The sequence below is a fragment of the Chrysemys picta genome, chromosome 9, assembly GCF_011386835.1.
Source record: "Chrysemys picta bellii isolate R12L10 chromosome 9, ASM1138683v2, whole genome shotgun sequence".
NCBI lineage: Eukaryota > Metazoa > Chordata > Testudines > Emydidae > Chrysemys > Chrysemys picta.
In genome coordinates this window covers 56,106,188-56,127,968 of record NC_088799.1, presented here as the reverse complement: position 1 = coordinate 56,127,968, position 21,781 = coordinate 56,106,188, and the positions used below count along the sequence as shown (strand labels likewise).

The following is a 21,781-nucleotide window of genomic DNA, read 5'->3' as shown; positions in this document are numbered from 1 at the left end:
CTGCTGCAGGCAGCCAGTCTCCCCTCACCCAGTGTGTGTGGGAAGGGGGCAGTGCTGATTGCTGCCCCACATGGAGGGGCAGGACAGTTCAGCCGCAGAAGACGGGCCATAGCTATACCTGCGGGGCCGACTGGGGGGTGTAATCTCTGGGCTGGCCGTAGTGAGGGTGTGCAGAGAGCTCTGTGGTCCTGGTGAAGGGTGGACATTGCTCAGGGCTGAGTGCTTGCATAGAGCCACCCACTCCATTTGTGTATCTAAATGAGAGCAGAGCACCTTTCAGACTCTGGCCCTTCACCTCTCTGGACCCAGTGCCACCAGGTGTCCAATGGAGCTAATAATCCTTCCTTCCACTGGGGTCTGTCCGGTCTCTTTACATGGGACCCTCTTTGGGGCAGGGCCTGCCCCGCATGTATGTGTGCAGCACCTGCCCTGTGCGGCCCGGCCATCATACAAACACTAACACCAGAGTGGGGTGTACTGGGCGATTGCTGCAGCAGCCTTCCTGTTCTCCCTCCTGCATTATGCCTCACGGCCTATCTCCCTGGGACTGGCCAGGCATTCCTGGGCGAGTAGTGCTGAGGGGCATTAGACAGAGGAGCCTGGGACGGCCTTACTTTGCACAGCATCAGATCTATCCTGCCCATGTGTCATCATGGCACTCGGGGCACCATTCCCCCAGTGTGCTTGCATTCCTCTTGGTTCTGACCTGGCTGGGCTTAGCTCCTGCCCAGGCAAGCCTGGCCTCAGGGCATAGCCCCTGCACATCTCTCCACACTTCAGCCTGCACACAGGCGGGGCAGTGGGCATTTGCTGCCTCATCAACATCTGTTCCTTTATGATCCCCTTACTATAGCCCTGAAGCACAGTGGTGTGGCCAGGAAGCACAGCCCCTTGTTTGGGACTGTAAGCTGTTACGGGAAGGGAGCGTGCCCACCACTTTGTATAGCACCTCCCACAATGGGGGGGCCCAATCCTGAATGGGCACCAGGGTGACACCATAACAGACAATAAGAGGCAATAATACAGAATGATAAAAGTTCAATGAGACAATTCCAGCCCCAGTGCCCCAAGGAATGCTGGGCTGTGCCATTCGGCTGCCTCTTTCCTACTGCCTGCATCATGAAGAGACTCTCCCTGACACAGCCAGCAGGATGGGGCCAGGGGCCTGTGAGACCAAACCCCTTTGTGGTTCATTCATTTCTGTGTTGCCACATGGTGAGGTTTAACACCTGGACAGTAATGGACAGCAGGAATTCAGGCAATGGGAAAGAGAAAGAAACCAGCAGCCACCAGAATACAACATATCTCTATAAGGCTGGAGTTCTGATGAGAAGCTTGTTGTTGGAGGAAGGGTAACACCCATGTTCACGCACACTTACATGCATGCATATAAATGCACACATGCAACACACAGGGACATACACACAAGTACACACACACACGCACACTGGCATCCATATAAATGCACGTACACAGCACACACACACATACATATTGCTGCACACCATGTTCACGCACACATTTACCAGAGAGCAGTTTTGCATGGGATGTTTATTAGGCACGCCAGTCATTAAACCAGGAAAAATTAATTAAAAAGTGGGAGAATATGGACATCAAGCTCCAAAATCCACTTGAAACGTTCATTTTCTTTGCACAGCCTCTTGGTTGCTCACTATCAGTGTTACGTTCTGGGGTGTTCACAGGTTTGGCCCTCAAAGAGTTAATATAAAAGCCTTCGGAGAGTTCAGTGTGTAGCCTTTATAAAAAAAAATTGCTTCCTGCAGGGAGTTTGTGTTAAGTTGTGAGAATCTGTCCCCAGCTCAGCCTCTAAAATTAGATTTTGCCTCTTTAACCTCTTCACTACCAAATCGGACTAAAGGCAAGCTAGTTTCTCATCCGTGTTTCTGTGTTATCCAGGGTGACCACAAGGTGATGCTGCCCAGGGGATGCTGGCATCAGCTTTGACCATAGGTGCTGGAACTAAGGGGTCTGCTGCACCCCCTGGTTTCCATCATATCCAGGGTTTGCAGTTTGGTTCAGTGGATCTCAGCACTCCCACCATACAAATTGTTCCAGCACCACTGGCTCTGTCCTCCCCACGTGGTCTGTCCATCATGTCTCTATCCCCGTGGGGCTGGTCTGAACAGGACTCTCCTGCCCCGTCTTGGCTTCTCCCTTGCAGGATGCTGTTCCTAGAAGCCAATGATCCCAATTGTCCCTTCTGGCCTTGGAAGCTCTGAAGCGGCAGGCCTGCCCAGAGGGGGCGGGCAAGTGGGGCAATTTGCCCCAGGCCCCGGGCCCCACAGGGCCCCACACGAGAATATAGTATTCTATAGTATTGCAACTTTTATGGAAGGGGCCCCCGAAATTGCTTTGCCCCAGGCCCCCTGAATCCTCTGGGCGGCCCTGGCCAGCGGCTCAGCGATGAGACTTCTGGCCCTGGGATTTGAACCACATGCCTCCTGTGGCTCCTACCCCATGGGGTCCTTCCCCCCTAACCTCCCCAAACCATGAGATTCCAGTACAGTTGTGAAGCATGGGGTGCTCAAATTCCTGACCTTGACTGATGAACAGGACGATATGACTCAGACAGGGTCACCTTTGAGGTGCTGTACTCAGGGGTGTCCTTAACCATAGTCAAAGCAGATGGCCACTTCAGGGGTGCTGCAAGCTCTGCCAAGCCTGGGCCAGCTCCACATCACTCTCTCACTGGGAGCAAATGGCTCCTTCCCTGCCCCTTCCCCCAGCAGCAGCACCAGAAGCAATGACAATGTAGGCCCTGAGCTCCCCTCCTGAACTCCCCAGACCTCAAGGCTGGCCCCGGACTGTGCCTGTATGCTCCATAGTCTGGACAAGCTGCTGAGAAGCAGCTGCAGGAGCCTTTTGCTCTCTATGCTCTCCATTCTCAGGGGCCTCTAGACGCTGCCAGCACAGCCAGTCAGAATGAATGGCACTCATCAGTAATGTGGGTGAGTGGCTAGCTAAGTCTCTAACCCCAGTATGCTCTGCTTTGAGCCCCAGGGCACATAATTCTGCCCTCCTACCCTCCAAAGGAAGGGGACACCACCTGGGTTCTCGGGGGGGTCAGGATGAGCGTGGCTTAGCCAAATACCAGAGCCCCAGGCCCAATGGGGTTTGGGGCTGCACATGTGAGTGTGGGCTCTGCCCCTGGTGGGAAGCAGACCCATGCCTCTGCTAGCTTCCTGTGGCTCCTGCCTGTTTGAGATCCCCACAAACCCTGGGGCTGTGTCCGCGCACTCCCTGCCAGCAAAGCCTTCAGAGTATTTCATCCCCACTCCAGGGTGACCCATTGCACCTCCCTCTATGCCCTGTTTCCCAAGCACAATCACCCCGACCCCTGGCATGTGCCAAAGGCCCTTGGGAGAGGAGGAGGCGGCATGTCCCCTTGGGGCACCCTGCCCCCATCCCACTGCAGGAGCAAGCCACGCAGGGGGCACCCAAAAGTGAACCCAGCCCTTCCTCCCTCCCCAGCTGCTGGCCCTGGCCCTTGCTCTTTAAGAACAGCCTTTCATTTACATAGCCCCACCCCTAAGATCCATGATTGGCTGACCATGTCCTGAGTATTAAAGGATGGCCAGCAAGGGTGGAGTTTGCTCTGTGAATGAGACCCCCCCTCATCCCACACCCAGCTAAACAGAGACATTAGTGTAGCCGAGAGAGAAGAATCAGTGGAGAGAGACCCACAGCGACTGGCCTGCGACTCTGGGACCTTTCTGTTTATACAGAGATTCTAGCTCTCTTCAGTGGTGCCTAACTCTCCCCACGCTACACTGCCTAGGAGGGGGGAAGCGGGGGGACTCTGGCTTTTGCACCATTGAGATCTGTGCCTTTTTATTCCTGCTAGGCAGTTTGCAGCTCAGCCTGTTTTTTTATCGCATTCCCCTCCCCACTCCATCCCCTCCAACCAAACCAAATCATACCAGCATTAAAAACCCAACCAGCCCACGCAAGGACAGATAGCAGAGTTTTGCAAAGTTCTGCTTGATGAAAGCCAAAAAAAAAAAAAGCCCCGGTGTAACTCTGAGTTGAACTAAGCGACAGCCGGTGTGTTGTGGAGATGCGGGGCCTGGCTGGATGGATGGTGATCCTAGCCCTGGGGAAATGGGTTTGGGTCGAGGGTGTTGTGCCTCTGGCTGACTTTTACCCCTTTGGCTTGGAGCAGGGGGACGCTGTCACTTTGAAACAGGATGATGGAGGCTCCGGGCTTCAGCCGATCTCAGTGAAATTCCCTTTCTTTGGAGTGGGACACACAGGACTGTATGTAAGTAGTGGTTTCTTTACTTGGGTTCTGGGGGAGGCTGAGGGCTCTGAGTGGCTTCATGGCAAAGGGGCTTTGCTGGGGCATCACATTGTGCCCTGCAAGCTGCCAGTTCCTGGCACAAGGGTTTGGCCAGCCTGCTGCCCATTTTGGGATGCTTATTTCCCCACAGTGAGTCCTCTCCGGAGCTCACGCAGAGGGAGAGAGGGACTCCAGGCAGAGGTTTAGTTCTCTTGCATCCCAATCTGAGTGGAGAGAAAGAGCCAGGAGGGAAAAAGTGACATAGAGTGAGTGACAAGTTGCTTTTGGCATGGAAACGGCTCCCAAGGCAGGCGAAGGGCTGGGTCCGGGCAGGGTGGCACTGGGGAGCCTACAATTTTTTCCCAGACTCTACTCTGACTTTTTCTTTCCACAAGTCAGAGCCTAGTGCCTGTGAGAGGGAATGAGATTCAAGGGGAGAAACTGAACTTGTGCAAAGTCTGGGTCCAGTACAGCCTGCTGCAGTGCCACCCTTCCCCGCAGCTCCACCACTCCTGGAACTGCAGGGAGAGAATCAGTCTATCTCCAGGGCCATTCGGTCCTTGGCGTCTCTGCAACATGCCTACACAGGCGCTGGTTTTAGGGATGTGGACACCTGTGCACTGGGAACCAGACTGAAACTGCTACCTTATTCCAAACGGGTTACTGACGATACAAAGGCTCTGTGACTGAAGCACAGTCTAAACAAGGAAGGGTTTGCCAGGAGAGCTATATAGCTATACCTGCAAACCCTCTTACTGTGGATTCTGCTTATACTGGCTAAAAAGGCCTTTAGCCAGGATAGTTTATACTGGTTTGGCAAGCAAAACAAGCTATACTGGCAAAAGGCCTTTTAGGCCAGTGTAACTGCATGGACACTGGGGCTTGTGCCGGTATAGAAATGTCCTTTCGAAATCACATCCAATCAGCAGGGCTGTGCCAATGAATGTTTTGAATGTAGACCCGGCCTTAGTGTGTCTGAGGGCATTTGGGGGAGGTGGCAAGTCTAGCATTATGAATGATTGGTAGTGATTTGGGGGTCGGTCAGGTCCGGCGTCTGTATTCAGACAACATTTCAGGGGTGTCAATGTGGGTTTTGCCAGAGTATGGACAGTGTCACAACCTCCGGCCAAGGCACTATGTTTCTGAAGGATACCTGTCCAGCATGCCTCAGACACTGCCCAGCTTCGTCCTTGCCCACTATTCAAAAGCTATCATCAAGCAAGATGATTAACACTGGCAAGGAATAAGATGCAATGGGCCAGTTCTTCTACAGATGTAAATGGGCTTTGCTCTGCTGAAACCATTGGGGTAACACTGATTTACGCCAGCTCAGGATCTAGCCCATTAAAAGTCCAGGTCAGGAGGAGGTGGGCAATAAATAAATGCACAGTAGGGAGCGTATCAGATCTGAGCGAGTGGGGTCATATTAAGAGACAAGCCCTGTGAGCAAAGCTTTTGGGGTGTTGGTTCCACGTTGAGCTGGTGGTTCCGAGTTGTTCCCAAGTTGGAAAGTTTGAATTCACAAGAAAAAATGTTCACATACATTTTTTTGAATTATTTTTTGCAAATGTAATTCACAAAGGTTGATGGGAACTGGTGCCTTATTTTTCACTTGTCCCCATTCAGTGAGCAGCTGTAGGACAAGAGGATGGAAATGGGTGCCAAAGGGTCTATAGGCCAGGCTCTCTCTTAGCAAAGGCCCAATCTCTCACCAAAAGGCTGGGGTGGGGTGAAGATGTGGTGACAATCTGCAATGCAGGTAGAACCTGCACCTGCAAACCCTGGTGCTCTCTCCTCATCTCACCTGCCTCTGAGCGCTCATTTGGACTGAAAGATGGACCTTGACCAAATGCCATGCATGAATGGTAACTCAGCAGGTCCTTGGACAGTCTAGGAACAGGCATATCTGCTCACTGTATTGCTATGGGAGAGTTTTTATCAGTCTGCTGATATAGAGCCATTAGAGAAGCTCTTATCACTTGTATATGTTTGTCTGCTTCCCATTAAAGTCTCGTGTCTGGGTCTCCATTGAAAAAAAACATTCATTCCCTGCTGACCTGGTGTGGAGGTGCCTGGCCCCAGCCGAACGCTCCCAATCGCTACATGTTGAGAGTGGCTTTGGATTGCCCACTTGGTTCCCCGGTGACCAATTGGCATGGAGATCACTGATCAGGGAGGTGCTTGTTTCACTTGGGGCAGCTCCTGTCCATCTGTTCCCTTAGGATGGGCAGGCAAAGGGGGCTAACAGGGAGTGCAGCAAGTGGAAGGAGCGATTCAGTCACTCAGCCCATTTCCATCTTCCTGTGCAAACAGACAGAAGGTGAATATCCCCCAATCACTGTGTTCCAAAAATGACCTTTAACCTTTACATCAGTGCAGAATTGGTGGGAAGGTACACCAGAGAACCCCCACAAAGTCTCTGTGGCAGTCTGCACTATGGACTGGAACATAAGAATGGCCAGACTGGGTCAGACCAATGGTCCATCCAACCCTGTATCCTATCTTCTGACAGTGGCTAATGCCAGGTGCTTCAGAGGGAATTAACAGAACAGGCAATCATTGAGTGATCCATCCCCTGTCATCCAGTCCCAACATCTGGCAGTCAGCTGTTTAGGGACACCCAGAGCCTCTGATTGTGTCCCTGACCATCTTGGCTAATAGCCATTGATGGACCTATCCTGCATGAACTTATCTAACTCTTTTTTGAACCCAGTGATAGTTTTGACCATCACAACATCCCCTAGCAGTGAGTTCCACAGGGAAACTGTGGACAGACACACTTGTTCTAGCATCACATCCCAGATGAATTAGGGTTTTCGCAGCTCTAGAATTGGTGTTCGTGTTCAGGGAGTGGAATGCCCTTGCAGTCACCAACTCCGAGCTGAACCAGCAGCCAAGGTCAAGACCATGTAGCCATGCTACAGCTGTGCAAAAGGGACCTACAGCTGCCAAAAGCGGTTCCTGTGATAGGGAACCTCCAGTGGTGTAGGTGCATTCCAGGGAGACAAAGCAGTGGCTGGAGCAAGGTGAAGGGGCATGGTGAGAGCACAGTGTGTTCCAGTGGTCCTGGGCTGACTGAACAGCCCCTGCGGAACATGGGCTAAGGCAGTCCTGTGACCATTGTCGTTACTATCACTAGACCAGGGCCCCCTTGTGCTAAGTACAAACTCTCAGTGAGAGACAGTCCCTGAGCCAGAGAACTTGCTGTTAAAGAGACTAAGGGTGGGAGGAGAAGCAGAGGCCCAGAGAGGCAGAGGGACTTGCCCATGGTCAGACTACAAGTTGGTAGAAGAGCCAGGAATGGAACCCAAGTCCCCTGTGTCCCAGTGCAGCACTAGACGAGAGGTTCCTAAGCTTTTTTTTCTTTGCCCCTCTTCTCTGTGGGAGTTGTGTCACAGTCTCCCCTCCCCCCCCCCCCCCCCAACTCCTGCCCGTCTTGAGCAGAAAAGGACTCACTGAGGGGAACGGGCAGCTCATGGCCAGGGTGGCAGCAGGACCCAGCTGGCTCCATCCCTGGAGGAGCCCATGGCAGCGTGGTGCAGAGCGGGCTGGGGCTCCTCGCATTCCCTCCCCCTGTCCAGAGCCTCTCATTCCCGCAGGCTGTGGAGGGTTTGAAATACGCAGGGCTGCAGTCAGGCTAGGACAGCAGGGGAGGGTACAGGGAGTGCCCAGCCATCTGGGCGGGGAGGAGGGGGAGTAGCAGGCTGCTGTCAGGGTGTGGCTGGGCAGGGTGGGGCTGTGCTCTCGCCCACCCTGATGACTCTCTGCATGCCCTCCCTGGTGCGGCACCCAGCCGGCCGTGGCCCTGTGTCCCAACTTCCATCCCCCTGATGCCTTGTCGCGTCCCACAGTGTGAAAAGCAATGCACTCGCCACACTGCCTCCTTACAATCAGTCTGTGCAGTGCTTGACAAGCTAGGGCCTGCTCCCCTCCCACTGATGTCAGCATGAGCCACGCGCCTGGGAGCTTGCTGAACTGGGCACGTGGCATGAGCCACATTCCCTGCCATGAAGGGCTCACAGAGAAGGCCCCATTCTTGGACAGGGTTTCATGAGCAAGGACCTTGGGGTCTCCAATGGACTCTGCCTAGGGCTAAGGATCCCTACTTCAGCTCTCTGGGCAGGTTCAGGTAGTCAGGAACAGGGCCGCCCAGAGGATTCAGGGGGCCTGGGGCAAAGCAATTTTGGGGGGCCCTTCCATAAAAAAAAGTTGCAATACTACAGAATATTACATTCTCGTGGAGGCCTCTGCGGGGTTCAAGGCCTGGGGGAAATTGCCCCACTTGCCCCCCCCCCCCCGGGCGGCCTTGGTCAGGAAAGGGAGGGAAGCATCGGTGAGAAGCGACGGCTAGCTAGTACTCCTGACAGCGGTGGGGGCTGAGAAGGGAATGGAAGGAGAAGAGAGGGTGCGTGCTCCCAGGGTAGAGAGAGCAGACTAGAAAGAACCAAGCTGAGGGTGGCCAAAGGTTAAGGAGAGGGTTGGGGAGACCCATTATGGGACAGTTGTGTGGCATTGGACAGAGAATGGTAATGTCTTTGTATGGCTCAAACCACCCCATGCTAACTTGTTCTCTGCGAAAGCCTGAAGGTTTGGGGAATAATGTCTCAAGACCCCTCTTCCCTTTCCATAGCACCCTCGCGGGTTCCCTATTATTTCCTGCCAGCCTTGTCCCTCAGGGGTGCGACTGAGGAGAAGGAAGTGAGCTCGGAGGCATAGGTGGAGCTAGGGTGACCAGACAGCAAGTGTGAAAAATCGGGATGGGGGTGGGGGGTAATAGGAGCCTATATAAGAAAAAGACCCAAAAATCGGGACTGTCCCTATAAAATCGGGACATCTGGTCACCCTAGGTGGAGCAAGGGGATGTAGGCTCTTGAAGGCGGGGGAAGGAGGTGCTGTGAAGTGGGGGTAGCAGCAGGAGGAAGCTGATGGTGGTGGCTCGGAGCCTTGGGGATGTTACCAAGGGCAGGCTGGGAGGAAGGAGAAGAGGGGAGGCCAACAGGCACTACTACAATAGTGAAGGCAAGCGGGGATAAGCCGTGGGGGCAGTGAGAGGGAGGGAGCTGAGTGATGTTAAAGAGGAAGAAGTGCTAGCATGTGAGAGGCTGTACCATGAACACATGGTTTGGCTTGCTGTGCATACACCACATCTGACACAAAAGCAAGGAGTCACCTAATGGTACATCATGCCCTCTCTGCCCCCTCCCCCCCAAACATCCCCTTCCATTGCCACAACTCTGGCACATCACGCACCACAGCCTGCACTCTGCCTCTGCCCCGAGGGCACCCTCTTCTGCACACACCCACTGGCCACCTACTACTTTCAGAGAACACCAGGCATCCTTGCCCCCTGTGGGGCCCAGTGTAGAAGGCAGCCTGACCACAGAGTCTCTGCCAGGGGCCTCCATAATGAAAACACCAAGGCTGACATCCCCAGCAGCCATTTCCTCATCATCATGCTGAGGGTGACTGTTCTTCTTGCCGTTTCCCACGTTGAGACATGTTTTCCTGCCAACCCCTGGGAGCTGAGCAGCACCCCTCACAGACTGTCCAAACCCACCAGGAACTCCCTTCTCTGCACCCAGAATTGAAACGGGAAGACTAAGACTCAGCTGCCTTCCAGCTTCATTTTTCTCCATCCTCCCTCACCTTTTTAATTCAGTTTAAATTGTTCCAAATGCATCTGGATTTACTTGGGGACAGTTGAACAGTTGTAATTGAATTTAAAGCATCAAAGCTATAACAGGATGTTGAGAATCAGAATGCCTTTGGTATTTAAGGAAAACACAGGCAGGAGCCATGTGAAAAGTCCTGTTGGGCCGGAGATCTGGGTTCAGGCAAATCTCACAACTCACTTAGCTTCCCCCTGTCCTTCAAATCAGCTGTCCCACTAGCAACCTCCAGAGTGGCATTGTCCAGGCTGGCGGAGATTATGTAACTTGTAGTGGAGCTCCTGAGGCCTGCAGGCCTTGGACAGACAGACACCAGAGGCATCTCCCACATGCCACCTTTCTGCCGGTGATGTTCAGGTGTCTCACATGGGCTCAGTTCCACCAGAACTTGGGCCATGGAAACCAGTTGAATGGTGGAGCTGTCCCGAGGACTCATTTCTTGAACTGGTGAAGATCAGACGCGTCGTGGAGGTAACCTCAGGAATTACATCCCCTCCACCAGTCGAGAGTGTATGGTATTGGCCGGTGGTTAGACATATCCCAGAGGTGACCTGAGAACGTGCATTGTTGTGCAGTGGTGATATGATGATTCATGGACGTGAGCTCAGAGCTCATGCTCTGTAAACTCTGGCTGTAATATGTGGCTGTGAGGTGGATACCATAAGGCCTTGGGTGTGATGTAGAAAAAACATCTGTGGGTTGAATTGTAAGACTGCCTGGGAATGCTCAGAGTCCTTCTAACAACTCAGATCACTTTCTGGAGAGCATTCCATTTATAGACCAGTCACCTTACATAGAAGCAACTTTCTGTATTTATCTCTCCTCCACTATTGTTAGCAGAGTCTGCATGAAAACATGTCCCTTATCTGTCCCTCCTCTGCTGTCTCTGGCCCCTCACCTGAAGGCAAATTCACCGGAGTTTGGAACCTCCGTCTGCTACTGTTGAGATGCTTGTGCCATAATCAGAGAGTGAGGGTTTCACATAGGGATGACAACTCGAGCAGATAAACTCTTCAGAGACAAAGCTCTTGTTTTGATTCCAAATGTCCCTGCGGAAGAAGAAATATAAAGATATGACCTAGAAATTATAGCCTAGAAGTTTGAATGAGGCCTGATTCTCCGCTCCTTGTGTTAACATTTACATCAGTGCAAAGTGATTGCTAGCAGAGCAGAATGGCAGAGAGTTACGCACTCTCTGCACCAATCTAAATGACAATGCCAGGTGCAGGGCAATGGAGAATCAGTTCCTGATCCACCAATCTCACCATGTCATCACAGGTCTGGAGATTCAGCACCAAACCAGATGACTCTCATACTTGAGCTAAAAGGATAACTTTATTAGCTAGTAACAGTAATAGGCTCTTGTCCTCCATGTGGAAACAGTCACTGAGTGGACTGACACTCCTAGCTAGCATCTAAGTATTTAACAGTGAAGATAATTCATCACTGGAACAACTTACCCAAGGATGTGGTGGGTTCGCCATCATGCGGTCTATCAGTTAAGATGGGGTATCTTTAATGGAGATGCTGTAGCTCAGTGAGAAGCTCCAGGCTTGATGCACAGATTATGGCTAAGGTTCTCTGGCCGATGTTACACAGGAGGTCAGACTAGATGACAGCAATTGTCCCTTTTGGCCTTAACATCTGTGAGTCTATCTGAGGCTCACAGGAGTTCAGATCTCCATACTTTGCTGCCACCTGCACCACCAGGGGCCAGAAAGGAGAGAACCAGGGCCACTGCCCCTCGTGTCAAGGGATTTCCTTCGTCAGTGCAGCAGGTCTTCCAGCTCCAGGGTCAAGGGGCAGGACCAGAACGCAGTCCCTGGTGACGACCCAGTCCTAGGGTGGGTAAACTAACAAAGATTTAGTGTAGTCTGTGTAATTTGTTAGAAATCCAAGACGGTGGCAGCGACAGAAAGGACTGATGATCTGAGTGTTTAAATGCACGTATCTCTGTGATCGCTTGAAACCCCAGCTGGAGCTCAGTCTCATGTGAGAGCTCAGCATTTCTGCATGGCTGTGGAAATGTCAGCATTTGAGCAGATGTCATAAGGCTTTTGCAGGACTGAAAATTGACATGCAGATGTTGAGGGCTGGGGGAAGGGCCTACCAATCCACAGGGAGAGACCGGAACCAAGCTGGGAATAATAATCTGCATCATTGGACTGTCAAAGCATTGTGCTGCTTCCAAGAAAACTGCAAGAGCCGTTCCTTCATGGGCCTGGGTCACTCCTCAGTCACACCCTCTGAGGGCTACTCGCTTCTCCTACAGCCTCTGTCCAAAGACAATGTCTGGTCCATCACAAGGTGCACATGTGCCATCAGCACTGCAGATGCCCTTCCATGCACTCAGTCTGCCACCTCCAATCTACTTCTTCCATCAAATTGTACAGCACAATTGTAGGCCCTGACCCGGCAGAGGGATCTACTCTCGTGCCTGGAGCTCCACTGGCTTGATGTTTAGGTCTAAGGCACTAATTCAACAAGACTCTGATTCAGGAAAGCACTTGCCTTAAGCATGTGCATGTACATATGTGCAGTCCTGAGCAGAGCTGCTTTCCTGAATCAGGTCTGTTTGTGTAACCCGAAGCACATACTGGCACACCTTGCTGTGCTGAAGCCCAGGAGAGGGTTGTCAGTAGCTTGCACTTAGGACAAAGCATATGCCTGGAAATTAGGACCTGAAGGTTTGATGCGCCCCCCTGCCGCCAACGTGTTGTGGGACTTTGGATATGTCACCCCACCTGTTTCTGTACCTTTGTGTCCCATTGGTAAAATGGGACTTAGGCTGCCCTATCTAACAGGGTTTGGGCTGTTGTTTCCGAAGTGCTTTGAGAGCCTTCAATGGAAAAAGCAATGGAAATGCCTAGTGTTATCTTCATTACATGTAGGAGTGCTCACCCCAGCCCCTGCATAGGATCCACACTGCTCCGTAGAAACCCTCCAATCTCCTGTGAGGTCCTGCCACATTCTACAAAGATTGTTCTGTTTGTATGGTGACTAGCACCACAAGCACCACCTTTACACTGACTTTCCAGGGCAATAGGAGACATGTAATTATTCAGATAGCTCTAGGCTGGATCCAGCTACCCTTACTCATGTGGAATAATGCCTGTGTGACGTCCTGACCCTGCTGAAGTCAATGCGAGTTTTGCCATTGATTTCAATGGGCCCAGGATTTCAACCCATGAGAGCACCTCTGGAGTAAGATGCTACCTAGCATGAGTAAAGGTCTCAGAATCTGGTCCTTCAAAACCAAGCAGCAGAAGAGTTAACCGCTTCCAGAGTACAGATTTGTATGTTCCGCTGCTTTCACCTTGCCACTTAGGAGAGACACTAGGCAGGGGTATTAAAATGTACTAGGACAAATGTTGGCATCATCCAGTCCTTAATACTCAGGGAAACAAGCATGGAAATCAGTGGTCCCAGCCCTGGTTCCACTCATGCCAGTGACAAAAGTCCTTTGACTGTGATGGGACCAGAATTTGATCAAGTTAGACTTTGCCTGACTAAGGACTAAATCCAGATGGAGTCTGGACACCAGGACTTGGCCCATGGAGATGATGGCAGGGCACTGGAGGGAAATGTAGGGAGGGAAGACACATGGGGGCAGACTTTTGGGTGCTCATTATCCAGCATGGGGGTCAGCTTTTCAATAGCTCAGCTGCCATTTGTCTCAGTGGGGGGAGTCTCTGTTTGTCACAATGGGGGATTCTCCGTTTGTCTCAATGGCGCGGATGGGTGCTAAGCTCTTGAAAATTGCCCCCAATTGTGCGTGCTGAACCTGTCTGAAAATTCTGGCCCTGAGGGCCCCGAGTAAAAGTGTGATGAATTTCAGCTTGATCCTGCTCCCATTAAAGCCACGGGCTAAAATCCATTGAATTTGGTTCTGTGGCATGGGCAGTGCCTGCTTGTTGCGCTGGCCTCTGCCGGGGTCCTAGGGCTTCTCCTTTCCAAACTGTTGAGGCTTCTCATGCATTGGGCAACATCGGCTCACCCTGATGCAAGGAGCCACCCTGCTGTTGGACCACACACAACATGCGTGTTGCTAATTGCCAGGGCAGTTACTCATGTCAGGTAACAGCTTGTCACTGAACTGCTCAGAATTAGCAGATATGATGTGGCAACCCAGATTCCTCTCCCCATTTCATCTTAGGCCCAGCCTACAGGACTTAGGAAGCTTGTGTCACTGAGCAGCATAATCGGGGCTTACACTGCGCTGCAGGAGCACAAACCTGGAGGCTCAGCAAGGAGGAGCAGCACAGGGAAAGAGACAAGTGCGCAAAAGGGAAGGGGGGCGACAGGATTTGCAGAGAGTGTGGCAGATACTGACCCCAGTGGGAGTGGTCATGCTCATCAGCTGGGCTCCAGCTGTCTGCTCCCTGCTTCCCTCCCTTCCTTGATTTCGGCTCTTGTTGGGTGCCTTGTGTTACTGGCCCTGTACCCCACAGCGGGCAGCCAGCAACCAAGTTCAGGCAGGGGATTTCTTTCTTTTTTAACCTCTGGGGTTAAACCTCTGACTGTTTCAGCCAGTGCTCTGGGGGAGCCGGGGAAATCAATGTGTTTGGAAAACCAGTGATTGATTGAAACCTGAGCCAAAACATTGCAAAGCAGCTGCAAAGTGGCAGGGAGCCTTGGAGGAGACAGGCTGGGGGGTCCCCCAGGGAATGCTGACGCAGCCCAGATAAGCAGAGACAACTCTTCTGTGCAGAGGACCCTATGAACAGACACAGCACCGGGTCATGCCTGCCATTGCCCTCTTAGGTTTTTCTACCTGCCCTGATCCTGTGCTTTGCCAGCTGGGGGTTATAAAACCAGGCCCCTTTAAAGAGCTCCCGGAGGTACCACAGGTAGGTGGGGGCGGGGGAGGGTGAGAGTTTTCACTGAGCTCTTAGGTTCTGTAGAACACTGAAGCCGTCAAGGCATGTTGCTAGCAGAAGAGAGGGTGAGAGTGCTGGCAAATGGAGGAGGCCCATAGGAACGGCTAGGCTTGCAGTCTTGGGGATCAAGTTGCCAGGTGATGAGTTGACAGAGAGCAGGCATTCTCAAATCATAGAATAGCAGGGTTGGAATGCTCCTCTTCTCTTGGGTCTTAGAGTTCAGTATCCATAGAAGTGCCTGGGAGGTCCCAGAGCCACATGACTCCTAGATGCCAATGATTTGGGCACATACCTTACATGCACCCTGTTGAAAATGCACCTTGAATCATTCCCTGCTTCTCAGTATTATTCAGCCATCAGTCTGTGCCTATGAAAATCCAGCTCCATGATGGCTTAGGTCTGCTGGTGATCCAGAACCTACCAGGCCTTCTGTGCTTGCAGATCGGTCAGCGTCAGAACTGGGTTTTAGAGACTCAGTTCACTGGGCCAAATCTAGCAGGCACAATGCCACTGACTTCAGTGGCATGTTACTTGCTTACACCAGGTCTGAATTTGGCCAGTCATGTAGCATGGGAAGAGACCTGTCCCGCTTCCAAGCAACACATCCTTCCAATGAACAATTCTTCTGTTACTGGAATGGGAGGTCGCTCATCCCTGTGGTGATGTGCTGGGGGGTGGCAGCACTAAGGGAATACTTCTAAAGAGCCAACAAGTCTCTGTGATTGGAACTTGCATCCCCCTCCCCTGAGGAGCCAGGGCAAGGTTTCACAATGTTATTTCAGGCTTTGGTGACTGAGGGTCAGACCCCAATGCTGGGGGCTTGAACAAGGCTGAGGCACCTCTCAGCATCCTACTTAAACACTATGGACCCCAAGTAAGACCTAAGCGGGACCTCAGCCTTGCACTGGTTCTGTGCAGGAGGAAGGCACGAGGTCCATGATTGCTACTGATGGCCTCAGTGGGCCAGATCCCCAGCAGGTGTACGTTGATCTCAATGGTTTTACACTAATGTACACCAGCTGGGGATCTGGCCCATTGACTCCAATGGAGCTGTAGATGGTTTACACCAGCTGGGGATCTGGCCCCAGGCATCCAGAAATTTTTCTATACAAGAGCAGAGGTAATTGGGTGAAATTCTCTGGCCTGTGATATACAGGAGGTCAAACTAGATCAGTGATACTCAGACCTCAGTGGTTTAGAAGCCAATTTAGCAATCAACATTACACCAAAGAGCCATGGGGTGTGAATTCATTGTTTCTTTTCTATAGTACCGTATATTCATATTTAAACAGTATGACAGGGAAATATTTCGTATATATATTTAGTATATAGAAAGAGTTTATATATATATATATTCTCCCAGCAAAATGACTGACCAAGTATTATTATTTTATCAACTACAATTGGTTAATAACATAGTAAAAGCACATCCTGACTGGTTAATAACTTAGACTGGTCAATAATTAAATCACACGGGGCTTTAATACCATGTGCTGCAAAGAGCCACAGGAGACACATTAAAGAGCCACTTGTGGCTCACAAGCCTCAGTCTGAGGATCACTGAACTAGGTGATCTAATTGCCCCCTTCTGGTCTTAAAATCTAAGAGAAATAACATGACCTTGCAGCTCGGTGCTTTTGAATAGGAGGGGAGTCTGTCCTGCCAGGGGTTAAAAGCTTGGTGCAGGTGTCCTAGCTCAGCTCTGCCTGATTTGATGTTTTCCTCACCTGCTGAGGTGACCAGCTGTCTGGTAGGGAGATTACAGCAGGGGTTGGTCTTTATCTCCTGAGAAAAAGGGAAAAGACTAGGATTTTATTTATTTGAATGCTGTTTTCCAATTCCACATGCCTCTCTTTTGAAAAGTGCTGCAGGAGGGAACAAAATTCTGTTCGCCAGGCCGAAAGCAAGACTCCATGTCCCTGGTTAATGAGGGAGATGCCCAGATGAGAATCTTAACCAGGGCACATTCCAGCCAGATCTGGGATTTAATGTGGCAGAGATAGAGCTGTGCTGGATGAAACCTATTGCCAGAATGACTCATGCACTTCTATCGGTCATGCAGTGTCCGCACAGCACTAAAAGAGATGCATGCACATGTGCTAGATCTGCCTGCCCTCCACTTCCACAATGGACAGGCAGAGACAGCTTGACTCCTTGCTTCAGTTCAGGAGCCAGTCCCACCATGTCATTCTGCAGCTCTACCGCCTGCCTACTTTATGAAAGTCAGCCAGCACTTCAGCAGAGAGCAGGTGGGTTTACCATTCAGGTCATTGCTAGCCAAAGTTGGTACAACAGGGAATGATCCCAGATTCCAGCTGCTTACTCGGGCTGAGAAATGAAGGTGCTGTTCCTAGGGGGTTGGTTTGCCCTGAAGTTTACTTTAATCACTGATAGGGAGGTCTTAAAATCACCTGCTTTGCTATGGCCTTTTTACATTGTGGGACAGAGTCCCCATTGGTGTAAAGTGGTGTCACTCCTTGTAGTCAGTGGGACCAGATCCCCAGCTGGTGTAAATTGGTGTCACTCCATTGAAGTCAAGGCCGATTTATACCAGCTGCAGATCTGGCTTTACAGTTAACTCCCTCTTGGGGAAGCCAATCACAGCACAGTTGCACCCAGCCTATGTTCTCATACACTTTGGGTTTGCCTGTGTAGACCAGACCAAACTCTTAGAGCACCATCTGCAGCCTTACCACACCCAGCCATGGCGCACTTAGGACAGCACTTACTGCAGCCTCAATGTCCCCCTGCTACCACTTTCTAAAGGCAAAGGCGATTGAGATTGAGCTACTCCTTTGCTACTCTCCCCACCTGTCTTGCTGGCTCTTGTTCTCTCTTCCTGTTATCTTACTTTGGGCCAAAGTCTGCGTGTAAGTGGCTGCAGTGCCATTGGCTCTGGAAACATAGGCTGAAAGTATCTTTCTCTCTCTTCTTCCCCTTGCCTTTGTTTTCTTTGTCTCCTCACACCCATCTAATTTCCCCCCTCCCCAGCACCCTGAATCGTCCCTCCCCAAGTTTGTGCCTTAGCCCTTCTCACTGCAACACTAGGGCCATGCTCCTGTCCACTTCACGCCTCTTGCTTCCTCGTAAGGAACCTCTTGATGCTCTGGTAGGGGCAACAGAGGATGCTGGGACCTCCACTCAGCTACACTTCCATTCTAGTTTTCTTCTTTCTTTGTATTTGGAGAGGCAAAGGGAAAGGGGGGGTCTGAGCTGTGCAGGGTCCTTTGGGGATGGTGAGAACTTGTCAGTTCTTCAGAGGGAAGCTGGTGGCTTTCTCAGGACTCTCAAAAAGACAAGGAAAACCTGCATTAGAGAAGATAAGGTCTCCCTGCTTAGGGGGAAATACATTCCTGAGGAGGAGGATGTTCTGTGCTCCCTGAGGAATATGCAGGGTTATGCTTTCAATACACATTTCCTAAGAGAGGGATTTTCCCAGTTCTGTGTGAGACCTTGTTTCCTTACCCGGATCTCCCCCTGCAGAATACAAGGGATTAAAAACCTTCAAACCAGGCATTCCCATGCAGCATCGGGTTTACTCACCCACCTTCAGTTAAGAGTGCTTTTCCCAGCTCTTGTTCAGGGTCTGTTTTCACCAAACGGTCTCTTGCTTCAGCAAAGAAGGGAAACTTCTTAATTTCTCCATACCAGAGAAAGGTTTCTCCCTTGAGAAGAAAGGGGATGCTTTTCGCAGGCTGGGCTCTACTGTCAGAACATGCGGGGGCCACCCTGAATTCTTCAAGGGGAAGAGAAGGCTGTGATTCAGTCAGGAGATCCATTTTAATCCCAATTTCTCCAGAAAAATATTCCCAAAACTGGCTCATTCTGGTCCAAACAGCATGGACAGGCCATCTTCAAGGACATCCCAATGGACATTTGCATCAATGCATTCCCTGCCTTTATAGAGTAAAGGCAGAAAACTTTGGCTAGCTACGATGGGACCCTTAAAGGGACACTGTCCATTTGAAAATCCCAATCCATTCTATCTACTAGTACATGTACAAGTAACACCTAACAAATACAAGTAATGCCTAATGCCCATGCTTCACCTGTGAGTTTGTTCTGTGTTGTGCAACACCTAGCACAATAGATTCAATGATTAGGGCCCCTGGGTGCTACAGTAATACAACTGATAAATACAAATCCCATTGCAGCCAGTGTGTATGTGTGGGGGGGAGGGAGTTACACATGCCTGTAAATCTTGGCAGGATCAGGGCCTAAGATGCTAAAAGCCTTTAGTAAAAAAAGAAATGGTCTCTGGATTTTCCAGTTTGTTTACTTGGTGTGTTTGACAGCCCTTTGGCCCAGATCCTAAAAGGTATGTAGGCTCCTAATTCCCATTGAAATCCCTGGAAGTTAGGAGCCTGAAAACCTTTGAGGATCTGGGCCTTTGTGTCTAGCCAGTTTTATGGTTTCTCTGTCAACTGGTTAGCAAAAGACCCTTTTAAATATCAACAGGGGGGCAGGAAATCCCTTATACAAAGTTGAAAGGGAATTTTAAAAATCCAATTTAAAGGGCACTCTCCCAGAAAAGCCTGGAAATTAGTTAATATTTTTAAATACATGGAAGCCGGTCCCTTTAACTCTCTGGGTAAGGTTGGGAATTTTATTATTGCATGGGGATTTCCCTGGATTCCTGCCTTTTAGATTTCTTTGCCCCCTTTTCTTTTAGGGAGATACAAAACAGCCCCTGGAGCAGAAACACCCAGGAGAGCCATGTGTTTCTGGAAATGTGCACCTGATTTTGGGGCTGGAGGAGCAGGGCCAGTGCATGTGCATTGTCACATTGTCAGAACTGGCCTGTTTGTTCGCGGGGCTCTGCCCCATTTCAGGACAGTGGCAGGGGCATCTGGTTCCTGTTGGCATTGCCCTGCCCAAAGGGGAACTGGATTAATCTGTTGCATTAGGGATTCTAAAGAGGCATGTCAGGAATAAGAGGGTCAGGACATGGGGAGGAAGGGATGCTAATTTGTAGGACCTCGGCGCTCAAAAGGTTGATCCAGCCCTGCTGGCATGACTCTGTCCCCTGACTCATGTGGGCAGCCTAGGAGAGCTGAACTGTCTTGGCAGATTGCTACAAGATGGCATTAGTGTGGGGAGGGATTCTCCCCCCTGGGGAGCCTGGCAATTTAACAAGAACCCAACCCTGGGCACACACAATGAAGGCTGTGTGCTTGGAGATTAGGAGATTCCTGCAGGAGCACAGCACCCGTAATTATACAGGCACAAAAATTCCTCACTAGAGAAAAACTGCTAGGTGCAGCGCAGTCCTCTGAGGGAGCTCAGGGTGACAGAAAGGGGAGGGGTGAGCTCAGTCTGGGAAGCAGTTGATTTCTGTGGAGTGGGACAAAAGTGCTGTCAGTAAGAAGCTGCTTAGCCTTTCTCTTCTCTGCTCAGACAGGAATAACAACAGTGCTTAGCGTTTATAGAGTGCTTTACCATCATTCACCCTCTCACCACATCCCTGAGATCAGGCCCCGCAGGGATCTGACTTGACTTACTCAAGGCCATGCAGTAAATTAAGTGGCAGAACCTAGATTAGACTAGAGTGACTAGAGGGCAAGTGTGAAAAATCGGGACAGGGTGTGGGGGGTAATAGGTGCCTATATAAGAAAAAGCCCCCAAAATCGGGACTGTCCCTATAAAATCGGGACATCTGGTCACCCTAGATTAGAACCCCCCAACCCAGTGTTTATTCCTTTAAATCACACTCTCTCTCTGTCTCTTTCCCTCAGGAAGCTTGGCACCCCATTGCATAGCTAGTCTTAGTGCCCTCACTGTGCATGCAAAATATCATCTTGGTCTCAAATCATCTAAGAAACTATTGGGCTCATGCTGGCACATGGTTCCCAGGTGGCTGATGGCACACAGCACATTTCCCCACCTGTCTGTGGCCTCATTTGCATCATGTTAAAAAAAAGCAAACTCTTCCTTCAGATCAAACATTTAGCCAGAAAGAAAATTAGCAGTAGTCTGTTTGTATCTATACTGAGACCAAGTAATGACCTTACAACATTCAGCGGTTTTTCTCCATATTCCTTTTAACGCTTTACAGGTACGCTAGTTTGGCAAAACTAGGGCCCAATCTCACAGTTCTTATTCAGACAAGAAGCCATTAGTTATTGGCTCCAGCCGTGTCCACTTTTGCAGGGATGAATTTGCTAGCTCAGGCCCCTAGTTCTCTGAAATGCTTGTTCAGTTGAACGAGTTAAAAGAAACCCCAACCTTTTGCCTGCTGCCCTGCTAGCAGGTTAAAAAATGCCCTGTCACTCATAGTTTCCAATACACACTGCAAAGAAAACATCTGAGATTGTTAAGACTGACATAGGCGGATCTGGCAGCCTTTCCGTGTTTCCTTGGATTGGGAGAGATTTGAATTTGGTCTCTCTAAGAATGACTGTTGCGTCACTGCTATCTGAATAACAGGGCCAGCTCCAGTCACCAGCTTGGCAAGCAGGTGCTTGGGGCGGCCACTCCGGAGAGGGGCAGCAGGTCCAGCGATTCGATGGCAATTCAGCGGACGGTCCCTCGCTCCCGCTCGGAGTGAAGGACCTTCCGCCAAATTGCCGCCGCAGATTGCGATCGCGGGGTTTTTTTTTGGGGGGGGGGGGGCTGCTTGGGGTGGCCAAAACTCTGGAGCCGGCCCTGCTGAATAAGTCTTTGTTATTGATCAGGCACAGCTCTACAGTGTGTTTGTCAGATAGGGCGGATCTTCAGCCTATATTGTGCAGGTCCACTTTTCTTCACGTGCCACTGCACCCTGAGGTGTGGACACGTGTCAAGGTGCGTGCACAACCCTCCCTGGAGTTATCCATGTAAATCAGATGCTGGGATTTACCTACACCCCCCCTGAATTTCCCCAACAGCCCTCCCCACCCAGTTACATGCAGTGTTGCCAATGTAATCGTTGGTTGGAAATTTTAATTGAAATA

General features: G+C 50.8%; 1 protein-coding gene across 10 annotated transcripts in view; it reads left to right on the top strand.

Annotated features, from left to right (window-relative positions):
- The first annotated feature begins 3,633 nt into the window (after window positions 1-3,633).
- Window positions 3,634-21,781, top strand: part of SNED1 (sushi, nidogen and EGF like domains 1) — a 143,332-nt gene continuing 125,184 nt past the window's right edge. For 6 of the 10 annotated variants that reach the window (XM_065557057.1, XM_024111767.3, XM_024111770.3 and 3 more), the window contains exon 1: window positions 3,653-4,282. In XM_065557057.1, coding sequence (XP_065413129.1) covers window positions 4,079-4,282 — 204 coding nt within the window. In that variant the 5' untranslated portion in view covers window positions 3,653-4,078. Of the gene's footprint in view, window positions 4,283-21,781 lie in introns of all 10 variants that reach the window. The other 4 variants (XM_065557059.1, XM_065557060.1, XM_065557058.1 and 1 more) reach the window with 4 other exon arrangements.